This window comes from Harpia harpyja, chromosome 11 (genome assembly GCF_026419915.1).
Source record: "Harpia harpyja isolate bHarHar1 chromosome 11, bHarHar1 primary haplotype, whole genome shotgun sequence".
Lineage (NCBI taxonomy): Eukaryota > Metazoa > Chordata > Aves > Accipitriformes > Accipitridae > Harpia > Harpia harpyja.
The window spans coordinates 26,579,494-26,598,857 of NC_068950.1; the positions used below are offsets into that span (position 1 = coordinate 26,579,494).

Genomic DNA, 19,364 nt, shown 5'->3' on the forward strand with positions numbered 1-19,364 from the left:
AAGGCTGCTGTGCCATTGACTCTTGACCTTAATTGAAGCTGGGGCTCCAAAATGCCAACCTAAGCAGTCCGTGCCCTCTTCAGCTTTCCTTTAGCTGCTTTTTTCCCATCTCTGTATCATTCCTTTTGTTTTCATTAAAACTATCCTGCAGCTGCATGGTGAACCCATTGGGAAATTTATCTGGCTGAAAACCAATGGTTTTTTCCTCTCGTGTTCATCCAGATCAAGTCCCCATGCCAGTTCACTGTTCAGCTGCACAAACACTTATACAAGTATGAATGGCCCAGGAAGAGACAGCAGAGGTGAGCCCTGGTGGCTGAAACACCCCGCTGCCTACAGTGAAACCACAGCTGAAGGTGTTCTACTAGGAGGCAAGTCACTCTCTGCTCCCTCTAGGTGTTAGAAAGAAAAGGATTAATTCAGCAGATAATTCAGTCCACTTTCAACGTGAATTATCTTATGTAGGTGTCTATATTTTTTTTTGTTGATTGTAGAAATATCCCAGGATGGCTGACTTCCTGGCAGATCACTCAGCAAGAGCTGACAGCTGGTGGAATGAATTTAGGCCTAAAAGCTACAACTGCAGTTGGCCTGGAACACGTCATCTCTTCTTCTGAATGCAGCCTTCTGAATTTCAAGAAAGTGTTTGTTTCCTTTTTTCTAAATCCTGATGATCTCAAATATTTGCTTAGGGCTTATCACTGTATTTCATTTCCTTGCAAATCGAAGTACACAAGTGGAAAAATGTTTCCAAGTTCTGCAAATTTTCTTCTTCAGTGCAAAATTGTTACCAGTTCTGAACATGCTTCCTACCGCTGTTAGGTGAACAGAAGACCACGAGGCTGTGTACTGAGTCAAACTGATGGTTCAAGTCCAGGATCTTGTATCGTAGTGGCAAAGTAGATGTCAAGTGAAACATGATAGAGGACACCAACCCATAGTGATACTTTCTCAGCCTCTAAGCATTTAATCTAACAAAAACAAAGTTTCAAAAAGGTATGAATGTGAACAGCCATAAATACTCTTTCCACAATCCTTTTGCCTGTGTCTTGACTTACCTTTTGATGTGCACTGCAGCACATTCTGGATCTTGGTGTCCTGCCATCCAGGCCAGTATCCTTTCGTGTATTCATAGCATGCTGTGACTGCTTTGAGATGTACCTTTTGTTTTCTGTTCCAGGGAAATTGTAGAGTCAGAGGGTGGGGCCTGCAGCTTGCCTGGGCTTGTCCCAATATGGAATCAAGATGCATCCAAAATTCTGGTACTAAACCACTCCCAAATAGAGCAAAATATGGGCTGTGCTTCTGTCTGTGCTTATAGGAATGTTCTCAGCAGCTGTCTAGCACCTTTTTGTAGTCTTAGAATTGTTTGTTTGGCATCACAAAGAAGCCAGGAAATAACATATCTTCTAGAAGTAGCTACTTCTGGAATGAGAGAAACTGTTGACAAATAGGTGTAATCTGACTCCTGTATTACACAAAAAGGTCTTCCTTCGCAGAGCATGAGGCATAGCACTCTGTCCTGTAACAATCAGCAGGTCAAGACAGACATCCTGAAAGTTACAGCCCTGTACTTAGAGAGTAGCGCTCCAGGAAGGAGCTGTGGTTTTCTCAGTATTCTCTAATACAACTAAAGCAGGGTTTGATGCTATGTGGGATTGGGGCAGAGTGATATATAATCATGTTACCATATTGTTCTACAGTCTTTAGAAGTGTGGTTTTATTATGATTTCTTATGACCTATAGTAAAAGAATAAATCACACTTCAGATGTATTGAGTAATCCCACTGTGATGTGACCAGTTCCTTCAGTGTGGTAGAAATGTTACCTATAAAGAGGGTAATGTAAATATATAAATGCAAGTGTCTATTTTGCTATAATAAAAAAAATACCTTGGATATTGCCAGACATGGAAGATATTTCTTGGTTCCTTTATAACCATGAATTTAAATATAGAATTATTTTGGAAAGCTTTTTGTCATTTGACTATTGAAATGTTTGTGTACATTTGTAAATATTCATGATGTACTTTTCTATACATCATTGGTTGAGTTATGAGTGGGAAGATATATAGAAAACTAAGTGATAGGAAGGGTTTTTTATGAGGTGTTCTAAGAGTTAGAACTTTGTTTTTCCAGTACCTTCTTTTACTGAGCTGAATTCTGATTAATACCATTTTATGGCTTAATGTGATTTCATTAACATCTTAAGAGTGTTTTCCTGTGAGAGGCTAAAGGTATAAAGAATCTTTCCTTTTTGTCTTGTACAGGTTTTTCTTATACAGAGAGATTGCAGTTTTAATAGGATATATATTTAGATCTTTTATAATTTTATGTCATACAAAGAAGGCAAGCTTTAATAGATTTAAATAAAATATATGCATTGACATAATTTATTGTGGGTCAATATAAAATGATATGCAAAACCTGAATTAGATTACATGTAATTAATATTCCATAACTTTCTGCTTTTGGCGGGGAGAAGAAATTTTTGCATTTAAATTCTTAAGTAACTGTTTCTGCATATGTTGTATTTCTTGCTCTGCTGCACTAAATATGAAGTGCTTTCTTGCCATGTGGGTCGTCTTGTCATTCATTATATAGAAGACCAAAGAGGTGTGCTATTAAGGAGGAAGATGAGCAAGCAGTACAGATCCTTGCTTGTGCTTGGGACAATATAAATAGAGACAAGTCCATCTTCAAAGAAGGTGTAAAATAACTGAGGGACTTCCTTATGTGTTTTTATTAGAGGGCCAAAATAATTAGCATAAAACCATGACTGGTTTTGCCTTGTCAAACCCAAATATCTTGCCTTTGTCACTCTCAGATAAAGCCCTTTTACTCATTCTGGGGTTTTTTGCTTCTCTTTGAAACATTACAAACACAACCAGAGTGCTTTGGAGCAGTGGTATATAGTGTCAACCTGGCAGATTCCAGTCTAGTGCTAAAGCATCCTGGTAGTTTTGCCAATAGATGGAGAGGAGGCTGCTTTGAACACTTTCATCTGCATAACAGTTAGAGGTGGTATTGCTACCTGTGTGGTCTATTTTGCTCTCACTGAGACATACAAGGATTTGAAGGTTTTTGCCATTTCTGTTTGAGGAGGTCAGAAATGTAGATGCTGTTACAAAGTTGTAAACATACACCTCTGCCTGTACCATCTCATCTGCTGAAAGTTCCAAATTCGTTTATTGCTGCTTTCTGGCCTTCTGTTTATCCTTGTCTCTACATCAGTTATATTCTAAATGAAAAACTCCCCAACATCAGTCACATGCAAAGAGAGGCTGTTAATTCTGTTGTATTTGAGTCTTTTCACAGAAACACAGAAAAACAGAAGCTTACAAGGAAATCTTATCTCCATAGTAACAGTTCTTCCACTGCTAGAAGCAAAAGAGAGAAAAATAGACGCCCTGGTAAAAAGGAATCCATAAAACCTTGTGAATATGTGCAATAATTTATTTTTACTAATTGTTTTTTTGTAAAGATGATACTCAGTTTTCTTGTATTATATCTGACAAGGGCTATACTTAGTTTTTTTGTTCTAGCAGTGGCTGATACCAGCTGACTCAAAACACATGGAATTCTGTAGCTCTGAGAACTTCTGATAGCTACAGTGAAATTTTTTTTCCAAATCCTTCCAAAAGTTTTGGCTTCTTTCTGATTTAAGACTTACAATAGTGGGCTGCAGATAAGAGGAGTTTAACAGTAAACCAATTCCTATTGGAAAATGTTGATTTGTCGGAACTATAGGTTTTAGCTAGTAGTAAATGAAGATCAGACATCTGGTATTGTATGTACCAAGTTTGTACTCTTCTAGGTCTTCAAAAATTGAATGTGCTGTAGCCAGAAACTCCAGCAAGCCAGAGCATGTTCATGCTCCAGTTTGTCACTGAATAAGCTAAGGTTTATATAACTCCTCAAACTCTCCTGCTTTACTACAGCATTATTTCCAGGATCTGCTATGGGACATTTTTGCTTGCAAACTTTTCTGAGGCTAGGGATCACAAGGCTTCTTGACTGACTCAGATAGCTCTTTGGGAGTTTCTGAAAGACCTTGTGTCTTCAGATCTAAGACAGACCAAACAGCAAGACTGGATGTTGGTGTAGCTTTATTATGGAGGTCTGGATAGCTGCTGACTGTTTCAGTTGGCAGCTGCGGGGGGACCTTAGAAAGTGCAGTTGCCATAGCTCATAGTTTTCAAACTAAATATTGTCAGATTTCAGGCACTGGAGTGTTTTCACTTTGTATTGTCATTCTAATTTGGCCTTGATATATCTTTGATTGATTTGAAAACTACCAGCGAATAAACTTGATTTCCTAGCCAACAGTTATGCTGATCATTATTTTTTCTATGTGACATCTGTGGGAGTTGAGGGAATGTAGCATTTTGTTTGTTTGGGTCCTTTCTCTTCTAAGACAAGTCTGCAGTAGAAACTTGCTTTGACTTTTGTTTATCAGGGAATCTACAAGAACTGCTGTGTGAGCAATCCATGCATACCACATCCTCATCTTGTGTAGTTACTTCTGCGTTTTATCATTGCAGCTGCACAGCAGTGTTTTTAGAGCAGATGTAGTTTCTCCTGGTTATTTCAGGAAGACTGGAATTCTGATGTTTAAGGTCAAACTGAAAAGTTCCAATGAATCCTCTTGTTTTGTCCCATCATTTCTTTCGTTACCAGTAAGCCAGGCACATTTTGAAAATGGTGTTTCGAGAACTGGCAAGTACCCAACTCTTGGCACGATTCAGGTATGCAAGCTACAGAATCACAGATCTTAGGACCTAGGTCCCAGTTATGTTCCTCCTCACTCATCTGTTTAGGTCGTTGCTTGTATAGGTGTCTTTGTGCTAGGTGGAAAGATGCAACTGGACCTACTCCCTGCTTTCAGAAAGCAGAAGTCAAGGTGACCGTAGAAGGCCACAGCGGTGTGTGACATGTGGCCAGCGATGGCCAGCACACTGCTGGTTTCTCAGCCTCCCCTAGGCTGATGTCATAAAGGACAGCGCTTCACCACTATCATCTCTGTGGCAAGGTGATACACAGATAGCATGATGCCATATAGATAAACAGATGGTTAAGGGGTGTGGCATGTCAACATGGAATGCTGATGGGGATGGCTTGACAGAGGTGCTGTGCTTGTTTCAGGACATTGGTGCTTCCAGACTTCATCCCATATCTCAGTAAACCCATTTCCAAAGTAGGTATAAAGTATGAAAACAACAAAAACTTTGCAATGAGGAATCTAATCTGGCTTAATTCAAAGTAATTCACAACTAATGTTGCTAGTGTAGGCAGTCTTGTGAATTCTTCATTCTTACAGCTTGCAGGCAAATTCCCTTTAATAGCTTTGCATTAACTGTGTGCAAGGATGGGTTGTGTAAATTGTCAGATGTGAAGACAAAGACCAATTTTCAATTTCATCTGAAGACAGAATAAAACTCCTAGGAAAAGGATGTAATGACTCATGCAAGAGTAATCACAGTTTATGCAGGGCTGCCCAGCTACCAGTCCCATTACTTAGCATGCAGTCATGTTACTAAGGAAATTACTACTCCTTTTCTGGTTCTTATTCATAAAACATGACAATGAAGTGTGACATTGCTTCCTATGTAATCACAGTGTCTGAAAATTTTCTGAGTTTTAGAATCAGCCAATAGAGACCATCTAAGTGCTAACTGATCTGAGTTTTTGGCATGATTTTAGATGTCTTTTACCTGAACTGTGGAAAATATGGTTTACATAGAGAAGTAAGCCATTTTCCTTTATGCAGTGAGGAAAATAATAGTGTGCACTTCTGTAGCATCTTTCACTTGATAAGCTGAGAAAATACTATACAGTCTTTCCTGTGAAAAATATCTACCACTCTGGTGTATGTTACAAAAATGTAAGTATACGTCATAAAAGAAGTGGTCAGAATACTAGAACTGAAAGTGTAATCCAGGTATCTCAACTCCTCTTTCTGTATTCTCAGCATAATTCCATTTTTCTTGCACAGGATGTATTACTGAGGCATTGTGGTGTCCAAGATGGGATCACAGTCTGTTGGTTTTTTGGTTCCTTTCTCTTCCCCCTGCTCTTCCCTTCCTTCCCCCGGGTATATTTTGAAGAAAGATTGTGCCTGAAATATCCTATGGGAAATCTCCATAGATTGTTACTTGTGGCAGTGAAGTTCTGGAATCTGTCACTGGGCCTGAAACCTTTCTGGTACCTCTCTGTCCTCAATACTTACCTGGTTTTGCACAACTGGCGATGACAAAAGCAGAGTGCCATCAGCTATTCAAGATTTGTGAGCTTTCCTAGTTCATCAGTAGCTCAAATGTCATTGCTTTTGGTGAAAAACTTAAATGAAAAAAGATTAGAGGGTTTTTTTGTGTGTTTAGGTCTCATTTTATGTGAAATTGGTTTGAATTTAGATCTTAACTTCAAGGTTCTGTTCAGTGTCAGTATGATGTTATAATTTTCTGTAATTTTGGGGTGTTTTGGAAGTTGTTATTGTAAAAGGTGCGTGGCAATACCAACAGTGATACTACTCATGACTGCCTTAAGGAATCAAAGTGGGGTTGGTATGGGAAGGGGAGCACCAGTCAGAAATGCCACTGTGAGCCTCCTTTACCTCGGTATATTAGATAAATTTAATTTTCTAGTCGTCTTCCCTTACTGCATATATGAGCGCGCTCTGCTTTTATTTTTTTTTCCTCTTTTATTTTATACTAAACTTCATTTTACTTGAGCTTTCTTTTGCAAAGATTCTACTTGTATCTATGAAAATTCCCAGACTTTTCCAAGAACTTTCCTCTCCCAATACCTACTTCTGCAACATATGTGATGGCTAAAGAATCATGTTTTGATGAGCTAAATGTTTCTTAAGCTCTAGCTACACTTGAAAGGAAGGTCCAGTGCTCTTTCCATCTTGAATTGCTTCATCATCTAAAAAAATTCATTTTGCTGTAAGATATTTTAGATAGCTCAGATTGCAAAATTCAGTGTTCTGGACAATGCATAAAACCCCAAACTGCAGAGAGATAGGTGTCCTAGTTCTACCCAGTACCCAGAGATGTCACTGTACTAAGTCACCATGTGGAATTTTAATCCTGCTGTTGTCACCACTGGATGTAGCTTAACTTGTTTAGAGTGAGAATACCATAGTTTCATTTATTTTTGATGGTTGGTTTGATAATACGTAGAGGTCCTAGAAGATGAATAATCTGTTCCTTAACGACATTTATTATTTAGATAGTTTAGGGCCACAACTTCAGCAACATCATGTAGTCAAGCTCTGAAGCAGATACCTCAGAAGCAGCTTATTAAAGCTAATCCTGGTAAAAATGGAGAAAGAGAGTGAAAGGATTGGACATTAGAGTGAGATGAAAATAGTGCATGAAGAGGATCTCCCAAATCAGAAGAACCATACAACTAGGAGGGATCAAATATTTAATGTCAAACTCAATTAAATGTTTGGTTAGGCAGAGAAATATTTGCCTCTGCAAAGCTAATGCCAGTAGGATAGCTGTGAAGAGGTTTGCAGAATGTTGGCTTATGAATTCTGATAAGAATTTTGATAACACTGAACAGTGTTATCAAAATCGCTTTGGACAACTGGAGTAACTGCGGCAAAACCAGAGAAATGTTGGCCAGGCAGCCTGAAAGACTGAGCCAACAGGAAAGAGACAAATGCAACGCTAAAGAAAAATTTGATCTAGACGGTGCTGTAAGAGTCAACTGAGTGTGCCTTCATTTCTGTTTAAGCGAAAAGCCCTTTGGCTGAGTCAGTGGTACAGCTGAAGGTGCCTGAGGTAATTTGTTAAAAATGAATGTTCTGTCTATAAGTATCCGATTGTTTTATAGGGTATACTTTACAAAAGGAGGTTAACTAGCCATCTGTTCTGTCAGTAGCTCTCGACCCTTTACAGCTCTTTGACCCTTTGTTTTAGAAATGCGTTTTATCCCACCAACCTGTCGCACAGATAACTTCAGGTAACGCGGTGGGGTAAGGGGGGAAGTCCGCTCGTGGAAGCAAATTGAGTGTGTAAAGTAGGTAACAGGCTCCGAGTTGTCCGTGAACAGGGTGGATTTAGGAAACTGTTGATTTTTGCTGCAGCGCTAATGTGGGAGACGAAGTTATGGAAGTCGAGTTCTTAGATCCACGGAAGAGGGCAGGGAGAGGTCACCGCACGTAAACGGCTTGCGTGCCGGCGGTTCGGCGAGACTCAGCCTGACTCGCCTGCGGAGGGGTGGGGTTGGAGAGCCGTAAATCACGGCACGGCGCGGCGCTGGCTGCGCTGCGCGGCTCAGAGCGCCTGCGGCCGCGGCGCTGCCTGAGCGGCGGCACGCAGCGCACGGCCGCGGGGGGCTGCGGGGGCCGGCCCGGCGCCACCTCCCCGCGCCCGCCGGTGCCGCGCTCGCCAGGTGAGTGGCGCCCGGGGGTCGGTCTGGTTTGCTGGGGTGAAGACGGGAGAGTGACGGAACCAGGTCCGTGCTTCCGCGGCCCGGCGAGCGAGCGATAAGGCGCCCTGAGGAGGCTCCGGTAGAGTCACCCTCGGTTTAGTTATCGCGAGCTGCTGCTCTTTAGGGCAGGCTGGTGCAAGCGTACGCGTCGGCTGCTACCGCGGCACGGCCATACCTTGGGTTCTCCCGAGAACGTCCCAGTTCGCTTACTGGAAGCGCTCCGGACCGCTGGCGTTGCGCGTCCGGCCTCCGGCCACCCCTGCCTCCTGCCCGGCTGCGCGCTCCCCCCGGCTCCGCCGCCCGCGGGGCTCCGCAGCCCCGAGGGACCTGGACGGGACTCGCTGCCAGGAGATCGCTCGGCCGGGACAAAACCTCCAGCTAATCCCCAGAAAGCCTGGGAAGAAGCAGCAGTGATCAGACTGGTAACTGCGGGGACAGCGTTGTCCTCTCGGGCAGAGAATGAAGAGCTGGGTTTTGGTGGGGGTGCGGGTGTGTGAGCGTCCCTCTGTCCCTCCACCTCTGTCGGGGCAGGGAACGGCGGAGCAGGGCGAGCCCTGGCCCTGGCGGCGGTTGACTTGCGGACTGCTAGAAGTGCCATGGCTGTGGCAGTAACTACTGAGACGCTTAGGTTTTGTGGGAATGGATCCCGTGGAAATCTGTTAAATATTCTTTAAGTATAAAACACTGGTGTACTCGAGACACCGAGATACTTCACTGAATAGAGAGAAAGGAAATGCGCTTTTTTTTTTTTTTTTTTGGTCACTTAAAGAGGACCTTATGTAAAAGCGTTTCTCTCTGTCCAAATTTGTAATTTCCATGAGTCGGTTATTAGCTCAAAAAAATTAAGGGCATACTTACTGCTGAAAACGTTTTTTAAATACTTCATTTTCAGTTAGAGTGGGTTGTTTTGTGAGGTTTTTTTTCAGTAACGTAGTAGGAACAGAGGAGCAGACAAAATAATAAATGACTTCCTATACTAGAGGAGGAACAAAAGCTTGTATTTTGAAGCATTAGCTGAAAAACGCTTAGATTTGACTGTAACCTTGGTGAAGTCTCCTATTTCTGCCAGCAAAATGGGGAGAGAATGTTTATTTCAAGTCAAGGCTTCATACCATAGTTCAGGGATTACTGAGCTAACTGATTGAGCACTTAAGTTTCTGAGATAATTTCATAGTATAGGCCAAATGAGGAGGTCTCTACTTATTAGTGAATCCTCTTCAATGATCGCTTTTTCATGGCATTTTTTAATAGATATCAAGGCATTCTATGTGTGAAAACTCACGAAGTGTGGGGTTTATCTGTTTCTCTCATCTCGACACATAGAAATTTCAAAGATAATTTATCCTGGCCTGTGGGCTTTCTGTTGCTCTAGAATAATAGTTTAAAATATTTTAAATAGATTGTCTAATTACAGCGCAAGGATGTGTGTGGGGTGGAAACTGTATGACATATATAAGGGGAGAGAAAGAGAGAATGAACATTTTGATAGCCCTTCAAGACCCTTTGGAAGCACTGACCTGGCTCTAATCTTGTGGGAGTTTTTGATGTTTGACAGACTCGTGTTTTTTCTGATACTAGCTTAAAGCCTTTGAACTATTGCATATGCTTTCTCAATCTATTTCTCCGTATCATAACAGGCTGTAGGTTCTTGAACCTTAATATTCTTCTCAAAGTCCTGTGACCTGTTTGCTATAGCAGCTACTGCATCAGTTAATCTTTTTTTTTTTTTTTTTTCTTTTTTTTAAAAAGCAGAAAATGCTTCTAAGCCATTTTGGGAGCAGGAATCCTCTTCATACTAATGAAGGCAACTACATTGCTTCTAGGGAGACAATTAACGTGAAATCTACCTTGAGTTTATAGTGGCTATGGTTTTAACTGTATTTGTTCCTATGTTATGTTAACTTCAGTGGCTTTGCAGTCATGCTTTTTCTGTTTCCCTAACTTATTCTCTTACCACACAAAAATTAAATCTGAGGAAATTGATCTGGCTTTTGTCCTGAACTTGGCTTTCTTCACCATTAAGGTTGATCACTTTGCTTCCTGTGTGCATCTGCATAGTGCATGCAAATGTGCCAAGTAACTTAGCAGGCAGAAAAGAGTAATACATCTCCCACTCGTAATTTATTGTTACTGGTTTTGAGGGAGGGGAGAGCAGGTGGGTGGGAGGACATTGTGAGGAGCTTTGCTGTGTCAAAAGTAAGTAGGGTTTTCACAAAAGTTGACTCCATCTTGTAAAGATCTGAGAACATAAGGCAGTTGTTCTTCAGCTGGGTGTATTAAACCATGTTCAAGCCCTCTTAGCGTCACAGCATATATAATGATAAAGACATGGTAAGACTTTGAGTAAAGTATTGTACTGTTGGTGATATGATAACACCAGGTATAGAATTCAGAGACTTTAATCTCACAGGGAGAATCACCCGGTCTGCAGATCAATAAGACTTTGAGAGAGTGTGAATCTTCTAATGTCCAAAACTGGTTTAGATACAACTCAGAGTTTTGAGATAGCTTGAGAATCTGATTTGGAACTCTGAAATTGCTTTTCTGTTTCCTTTTATGAGGTTTCCATTAGCATGAGCATATACAGCCTTGGACTGTTTGTTATGCCATTCATGAATCTCTGAAGCCAAACTGGAGATTTCCCTTTCCCTCACTTCCCCTCCTCCAATGTATTGAAACAACAAAGTAGCATTGCCACTAGTTGTGTTATGTTGTGGTATGGAGGGGGCACTTATTCCTGTATTGGGTTGAATGAACCATCAGAACACTTCTGCAGACTGTGTGAACATCAGAAAGTTTTCATGAAGACAAGCTGAGCTGGAAAGTTTGTGTTTGCATCCCAAAGCCAAGAGGGCATGAATGGAAGGATATTTTGTATGTTGTTTTGGGGAAGCGAAGGTTATTTGTTTCATTGTTCATATGGTTCTTTTTTGGTTTAAGCAATGATGTGAAGACATGCACACCCTATTGGATTAGAGCTTGGTGCATGTTTGGTCTTGCCCACCAGATATGTATTTTATTCTATGTCCAATCTCGTACTGTTTTCCTAAATGCCATGTTGATTTTAAAGACTTCTTTGTTTGTATTCCCTCACCCTCATTTGTAACAAAAAACTAGAACACATCAGAAGTTACCTGGAGACCTTTCATGCCCTCCAATTCTCTGAATTCACAATCTGACTCCTGCCAGTTCTGTTCCCGTATGCTTTCCCAAATTACAGACTGAGAAAAATGCTACTCTCTATATAAATAAAAATTCGCCTAGCATTTTTAACATTATATTGGCATGAGTCAATCTTGTTTGCATCTGGTTAGGGGAAACCTGTATGACTTCCAAAGTGCTCTGTTTTGTTAGATGCTGCATTTTGACAAATAGGAATGTGTACAAATAAATTTCAGTTCCTTTTGGGCTGTCATTCTGCAATAATTTCTACCATTTTCATTGTTGATTGCATGCTGGCAGATGTTCAAAGCAGACTGTCTCTTAGGGAGTAAAATTTTCAGGGTTTCTATATCTAGTAAAGTCAAACATTCTTTGAATCATACGCTAAAGTATTTGAGACATTCCAGAGTCTTCAGCTGAAGAGGCTTCCTCCTTGCAGTGTTTACATTCAATACGAGAAAAATGTATGGATAGTTTGGCAGGACTTTTGTTACTGAGCTAATTGTTGTAGTTCTTGGTTTACGTTTATGAAGAATACACAGTACAGTAGCACGTAGGCAAGCAGATACATTTATGGGTAGAAGTTAGCAGACCCGTTGTTTTGGGGTTTGTTTATCGGTTTGGGTTTTGGGGTTTTTTTTTGAGGGGTTTTGCAGGGAGGATTGCTTGAAATATTATCAAAGCTTCTGTACGCACATAATTATGGCTAAGTGTCTTGCAAGTGCTTGAATGTAGGTATTTCATACTAACTTTGGAACTCTAACTTGATTTCTCAAAGCAAAACTCAGGTGTGAATTTGAGGATTGGGTATTGAATTTGGAAATCATGGGATGTTACTGAGTGACTTAAACGGTGTAATGATTAAGACATAACTGAGGGAGTTTGGCTTTCACTCTTAAGAAGGGCTTCTTGGGATGTTAAGTGGAAAATGTGGTACTTCAGAGGGTCGTTGTTTATTTGTTGAAAATTCTCAGACTGTTGGATAGGAAACCTACTGGATTGCTATAATAATTATCCTGTGATTTGGTTAGGAGAGGGAGTTCTTAGCTTTATGGATCCTCAGACATGAAGTGGTTGACAGGTTACTGTCATTGTAAGCCTATTGTGGACTCATCTGGTATCAACTATTAAACCAAAGCTTTTGTTGGTCACATTTATACCTGCTTGGTTTTGATACCCATTTGCATGAAATGTCATGTGTTCCATTTCAGCATAGTGGTGGTAATCTTGCAGGAAAGCCTAAGGAAAATCTCTCCGACTGGATAACCTGCACTTAAAAAGTCAGAATTCAGAGGTTTGGAGGTGTTTTTTTATAAACCAATAAGAAAGTACAATTATTAAGTACAGAATCTCAGCAGCCCCGAAAAAGAGAATAGCAATGTGTTTGTGCAATATGAGCAAGCTACCCTCCAATTTTTCAGACTCTATAAATGGTGTTTATTGCCTTACTACAGTAAACACATAAAGTTGAGTTTTCAAATGATTGTGTGAATTCTAAGAAGCTCTCCCCCCCGTGTTGTTTGAGGTAATTTTTGTCATTCCTCTCTAAAAATAAAGCTGAATTTACTGGAAACAAGCTCTGTCAGTTTGCTTTAGCTATAGGAGGTTGTAGCTTTGTGGTAAGCATTTGCATTTTAGATTTTCCTATCTCTGGGCCAGGTGTTTTGCTTAGAACAATTGTAATGCAAAACCGAGTTTGCAGCACTTTTTAAAAAAATTATTTTGAAAATAATTATGTGATATCTTTAATACTAGCCAGCAGAAACTGTGTCCTCAAACCACATGATAAATGGAGAGGTGATTTAGTATTTCACATCAAGGGCCTATATGATAGTTTATGGCAGATTTTTTGTGAGCGTGTGGTTTGGTTTCTTCAGGTTTTCAAATTGTATTTGGATCTGTGTAACTAAAAATGTCAGTTCTTATTAACTTCTCAGCTCTTTTCTACTCTTTTCAACAAGAAACCTGACCAAAGTCAAGCAAATTCTCCCTGGGCAGAGGTGCTGTTTCCAGAGGCTTTTCTACTATAGCACATAGTAGCTGTGCTCAGACAGAGCCTTGGCAAATTGAAGACTGAAAAAAAAAAACCCCAACCAAACATTATTTATCATCTGTAATTAATGAGTATTTATTGTAGAACCTTCAAAAAGAGACAAGTGGGAAGGGATTTGTTGTTGAAGTGTGGAAACGTTATCCAGCCTGTGAATCTCTGCAGTGCAGCTGACAGGAAATAGCAGAATTCTTTCATAAATGTGAGATCAGCTTTAGTGTTACTGTAAAACTAAGCCTGTTACGATAACCTCTGAGTAGAAGTAACAGTAGCTTCAGTGCAGCAACACTTTGATAGTAGTACCTGTGATGCTGAAGCTGGAGAAGGGAGCAGGAGGGCTGTAGCAGCATCTCTGTTTTCCTTGCAACACCTGTGCATTCCCCAAAACCAGAGGAATTTTTGTGCAGCTGTAAGCAGCTGACTTCCAGGCTGCTGGGCCATCAGGGTGCTACTCTTATTTTTCGGCATGAAACTTGACCAAGGTCAGAACAGATTCTCCCTGTCCCTAACTGTTATTTCCAAAAGCTCTTCTGCTTTCTGGTTTCATACCAATCTCTGCTGCTCCTGTGGCCTTTCCAGTTTTTATAGGAAGCACGTGGTTGACTACCACCTAGGTTAAATAGTGTAGGACTGGTTGACCTTTAGGTCTGTGTGTATGTTCCATAGAGTGGCTTTTGCAGGCTAATATAACTGGATAGGATAAGGCGGCCTGTCTTCTGTAATATAACACTATAAGGTGAGCACAAGGCAGTTTTTTTTGAGGAACAGAACAGCAATCCGTTAATGCGCCTGAAGTGTTTGTCTCATGAAGTTTTTTTGTTCACGATAACAGAAAAACCTGTACTGTACGGCAGGCTATAATTGATTGTACAAGAGATTGACAGCTATGCAAATCCCTAATGTCAACAACGATTTGAACCAGCAGGCTGTGCATGCTGAAGAAGAGAATTCCAGTAATCTGCTCCTGCCCTTATCTCTTGGGTAGAGCTGTTTAGTTTACAGCCTGTTAGAAATATGTGACCAGTTCTCTGCTAGATTTATTACTTGAGCAAGACTCTTCAGAAACAGTTTTTTCCTCAGAGTGCACCAATTACTGGGTTTAGAAATGTATTCTTCCAAACCAAGCTGTAGTGACCTTTATTTTTTGCCAAAATGTTCTTAAAACTTTGCTTTTTGTTAATGATTCTAAGTTGATGTCTGAGTCGTCAGAGGATATGAAGGAGCAAAAAAGAGGAGCTTTGTGGATAAAAATGGAGAATTGCTCAGGGCCTGCTCTTGCATGTGTGTCTAGATAGGTTGTTTTTTTGTTGTGACTTTTCACATGTATAAAAGTTAATGCATATCTGTGCTTGACGTGCAGTTGGGAGTAATGTGACTGTATTATAATACAGGCTACATCTTGAGGTATCTGACTGCCTCAAAGCAAAGCAGAAGTTCAGTTCTAGATGCCTTTGTTAGTCATGCTATTTAACTTCCATTAAAGTGCGGGCTTTGATGATTGATGCACTATGATAAATCTTGGTTTTGTTTTTCCAGAACCAAAAATGATAGCTGCAGGAAAATTTTCAAGTCTTCCAAGAAATGGCCCAGTGAACCACCAGTTCTCATTAGCTTCTTCCATGGACCTTTTGACCACTAAACCTTCGCCAACTGAGCATCGCTCAGACTCCTTTCAAGACATCTCTATCCATGGCACTCTCCCCAGGAAGAAGAAGGGGACAATTCCCACTAGGTCTTGTGATATGTTTAGCCACATGGGAACATTGACATACACCAGAACACAGCGGCAGCAGCCACCTTTTGTACAGGATGTTATAGAAGAGTATCCTCTGCAAAATGGGAAGAGCAACAAACTTCATGCCAGGTACCTTGTAAAACCTTAATTTACATATGTTTGTTGCATAGGAATTATTATGTGTTTTTCCAGACCTCTAAATGTCCAGTTATAGGTGCAGCTGTTTATTATAACTCTGCGTTCTAACAGAGGTTGATTTTTCTCCCTAGTACTCAATTTAGGTCTTGATGGAAGAAGCCAAACAAAAACGGTGTGAAACGTGTAGGGTGGGGAGGGGGAGGGGTGAATCTGATGCATAGATTGCAGGACTTCTGAGAATATTTTTTTTTTTTTTTTTTTTTTTTACTTACTGAATAGCTCAGACTTCAAAATAATTTTCCCTTTGCAATAAGATCAATCAGTATATGGGCTGTTAAATACTCATGCCTGTTTAAAATGTCCTTTTCTACTACTCTTTCTGTGGGATCTAGTGATTTGGATTTTTAGTCTTTCTTTTGACATCTGTGTAGTTCTTAAAAATAATTTTTAAGGACCAGCTCTTGCCTCTGAATGTTTAAAAGGTATAGCATTGCATGTACTATTCCCATGGAGGAAACTTTAAAAGTCACTTAATTGCTTTGAAGTGACCCTTTACATTGTTCTAACAGAGCAGTTTTAACCAAGAAGTCAAACTGTTCAAACTAGGTTTTGATTTGGATTCAGTGCTTATATGGATGGAGTGCAGAGGAAAAGGATAGAGTGGTGTTCCAGCTGCCTCCAACCTGGAGCTACACGTGAGCTGTTTTTTCTTGAAGACTCAGTGGAACCCAACATCTGCTGAACTAATGGCAAATTATTCCTGTTTATTATTCTTGCCTGACTTCCTGGTTATAATAGCCATGACTCTTGAGAAAGAATTATACTCTCATAGCTAGCATTTCTTTTGGGAATCTTTTATCATCACTGATATTTCATTGCTTACAAAAAAGTAATTAATTTCGTAAATGTCCTTTTTTTGTTCTGATATTGAGGTCTATAAAATGGGAAAAAATTTCCAGCTAACACAAGAAAAATTCCCTGTAATGCAGTGCATCAGTTAAAGGCACAAAGATGAGAGAGTGTTAGGTTGCTTGGGTGACAGAGCTAAAGGTCGAGAAAAGATAACCAAATGACTTCTGAATTAGGATTTATAGCTTGCTATGTCCATCAGTATAAGATTTCCTGTTCTCAAATCTTGTGAGGTAAGGACAGTTCTAATTATGTGGGGTTGTGTGTGTAGAGTGGGTTTTGTATGCTTTTTGCTTGCAGCATACAGGATCAAGCTTTCTTCTCACTTGAAAATAAGTCATTCTTCTCTATACTGCATTTACTTTAGAAGAAGAAAGGGCCTCAGTGTGTTTAGTATTCCTCTGTCGCTGATCTCTGAGATGTACCTGCTTATATGAACTGGCTTTTTAGCATAATTTGCTGCTTTGATTTGCATGCTTTTAGAGAATGCAAGCAGCCAGGGCTGCTGCCATAAAAAGAATATGGCGGTATACACTGAAGTTTTATCTTATGTCTTCCTTCTCAAGAGCAGCTGCTAAACATGATTAGCAAGAGATGTTTTCTTTTCTTGAGAGACCAAAGCCTCCATATTAAATGTATTTATACTTGTAACTGGTAACTTTCCTTGTGCTGTGAAGAATACTTTTGCACAAGCAATAAGAGTAAGAACAGAATGCTTGAGAGGAAAATGTCAAGAAGTTCTGCCTGATCAGAATTAAAACATCATGCTTTTGAAATAAGAGATTCAAAGGATGTTGTTAGTGCAGTCTGTTAATAGAATTTGTGTCTTTTGAGTCATAGCAGCAAGTGCTGTTCCTGTGTTTGATCTTCCAGTTGCTTTGCTAAAACACACACAGAATGCTATGGTAACAATTTCTAACTTTGGTTTCTTTAATTTTTACAATGGATCTTTATACATTCTGCTTCATGACCTGACAGCCCAGTTGTGTTAGAGCAGAAGATAATACCAACTTGACAGTCAGCAAATACATGACTTCTTCAGTCTTCTTGGAATGACTCTGCACATTTCATTAGTGTACTTAAAAGAAAATTGAGAGAGCAAGTCTGATTTTCCTGTGGTAAGCTTTCTGCCATATATACTAAGGTATATATTCTAGTGCTTGCACTCATGTTGAAATTAGTTGGGACTAATAGTATAGGGAAGTCCATGTTACTTTATCAGAGCTTTATCAAAAAAGCCCTGTAATATTTTTATTTCAGTGTAGGAACTTGTGAAATAGTATAATATTACATGGATATTCTCATTCAGGAGTAAATCAGTCTTTCATTGCTATAATGCTGTTTACAAAAATTAAAAGTGTGAACACACATTTTAATCAAACTTTTTTTATGATGCATTGTTCAACACAAGCGCTGTATTTCATGTCAGTGGACCAGAACTAATAGTCATTAGGGTTACAGTGTTCATGTGCGCATGGATCTCATTACACCGAACTGTGACTCAGTGATGTCATAGTTTAAGTTTGATTAATTCTAATTTAAAAAACATAACTATGATGAGATTTTCAGTAATTCAAAATGAGTAATATAATCTTGTGGAACAAAAAATAAGCCAAAGTGAGGAGAATAGGAAAAAGATAATTAATTGTGTCATTCCCTAATGGAACTCTTCTCATTTTCGGGAACTTTTCTCCTGTCTTATATTACAACTACCTAATTGCATTACTCTGCAGCCAAGATGAAGTGTATGTATAGTAATTTATTTGTAGGATTATATTATGTCAGGATTTTTACAGCTATATGACCAGAAATAGTATGTCTTTATGGAATCTTCTGCATTAACATGGAAAAATAAAATTCTGATGTACAAAAGCACTATTCTAATGTTGCAGTAACTAATTCATGCAGTTTCGGGGAAAAAAAACCCCAAACAAACAACAAAACACACAAGAGAGATGAAGTCTCTTCAAACCTGGTAATCGCTTCTGAAAACTTGGAGAAATTATTTTGTCAACTTTTAATACAATAAGGTTGTGTTTTCTTCTATTTGGTTTGGGAAGGTAGAATCATAGAATCATAGAATCATAGAATCATTTCGGTTGGAAAAGACCTTCAAGATCATCGAGTCCAACCATTAACCATGCCCCCTAAACCATGCCCTGGAGTACCCTGTCCACTCGCTTTTTGAATACCTCCAGGGATGGTGACTCAACCACTTCCCTGGGCAGCCCATTCCAATGTTTGACAACCCTCTCAGTAAAAAAATTTTTCCTAATATCTAACCTAAATCTCCCTTGCCTCAACTTGAGGCCATTTCCTCTTGTCCTATCTCCAGACACCTGACAGAAGAGACCAACACCCACCTCACTACAACCCCCTTTCAGGTAGTTGTAGAGAGCGATAAGGTCTCCCCTCAGCCTCCTCTTTTCTAGACTGAACAACCCCAGATCCCTCAGCCGCTCCTCATAAGACTTGTGCTCCAGGCCCCTCACCAACTTGGTTGCTCTCCTCTGGACACGCTCTAGCAGCTCAATGTCTTTCCTGTAGTGAGGGGCCCAAAACTGAACACAGTACTCGAGGTGCGGCCTCACCAGTGCCGAGTACAGGGGAACAACCACCTCCCTGTTCCTGCTGGCCACACTGTTCCTGATACAGGCTAGGATGCGATTGGCCTTCTTGGCCACCTGGGCACACTGCTGGCTCATATTCAGCCAGCTGTCAACCAGCACCCCCAGGTCTTTCTCTGCCGGGCAGCTTTCCAGCCACTCTTCCCCAAGCCTGTAGCACTGCATGGGGTTGCCGTGACCCAAGTGCAGGACCCGGCACTTGGCCTTGTTAAACTTCATACGATTGGCCTCAGCCCATCGATCCAGCCTGTCCAGATCTCTTTGTAGAGCCTCCCTACCCTCAAGCAGATCGACCCTGC

General features: G+C 40.3%; 1 protein-coding gene across 8 annotated transcripts in view; it reads left to right on the top strand.

Moving 5' to 3' along the window:
* The window catches only part of BCAR3 (BCAR3 adaptor protein, NSP family member), a 114,791-nt gene that overhangs the window by 43,601 nt on the left and 51,826 nt on the right, over positions 1–19,364 (top strand). For 4 of the 8 annotated variants that reach the window (XM_052801529.1, XM_052801530.1, XM_052801531.1 and 1 more), the window contains one exon: positions 15,193–15,520. In XM_052801529.1, coding sequence (XP_052657489.1) covers positions 15,193–15,520 — 328 coding nt within the window. Of the gene's footprint in view, positions 1–1,023; positions 1,263–8,308; positions 8,406–8,765; positions 8,867–15,192; positions 15,521–19,364 lie in introns of those variants that run through there. The other 4 variants (XM_052801532.1, XM_052801535.1, XM_052801533.1 and 1 more) reach the window with 4 other exon arrangements.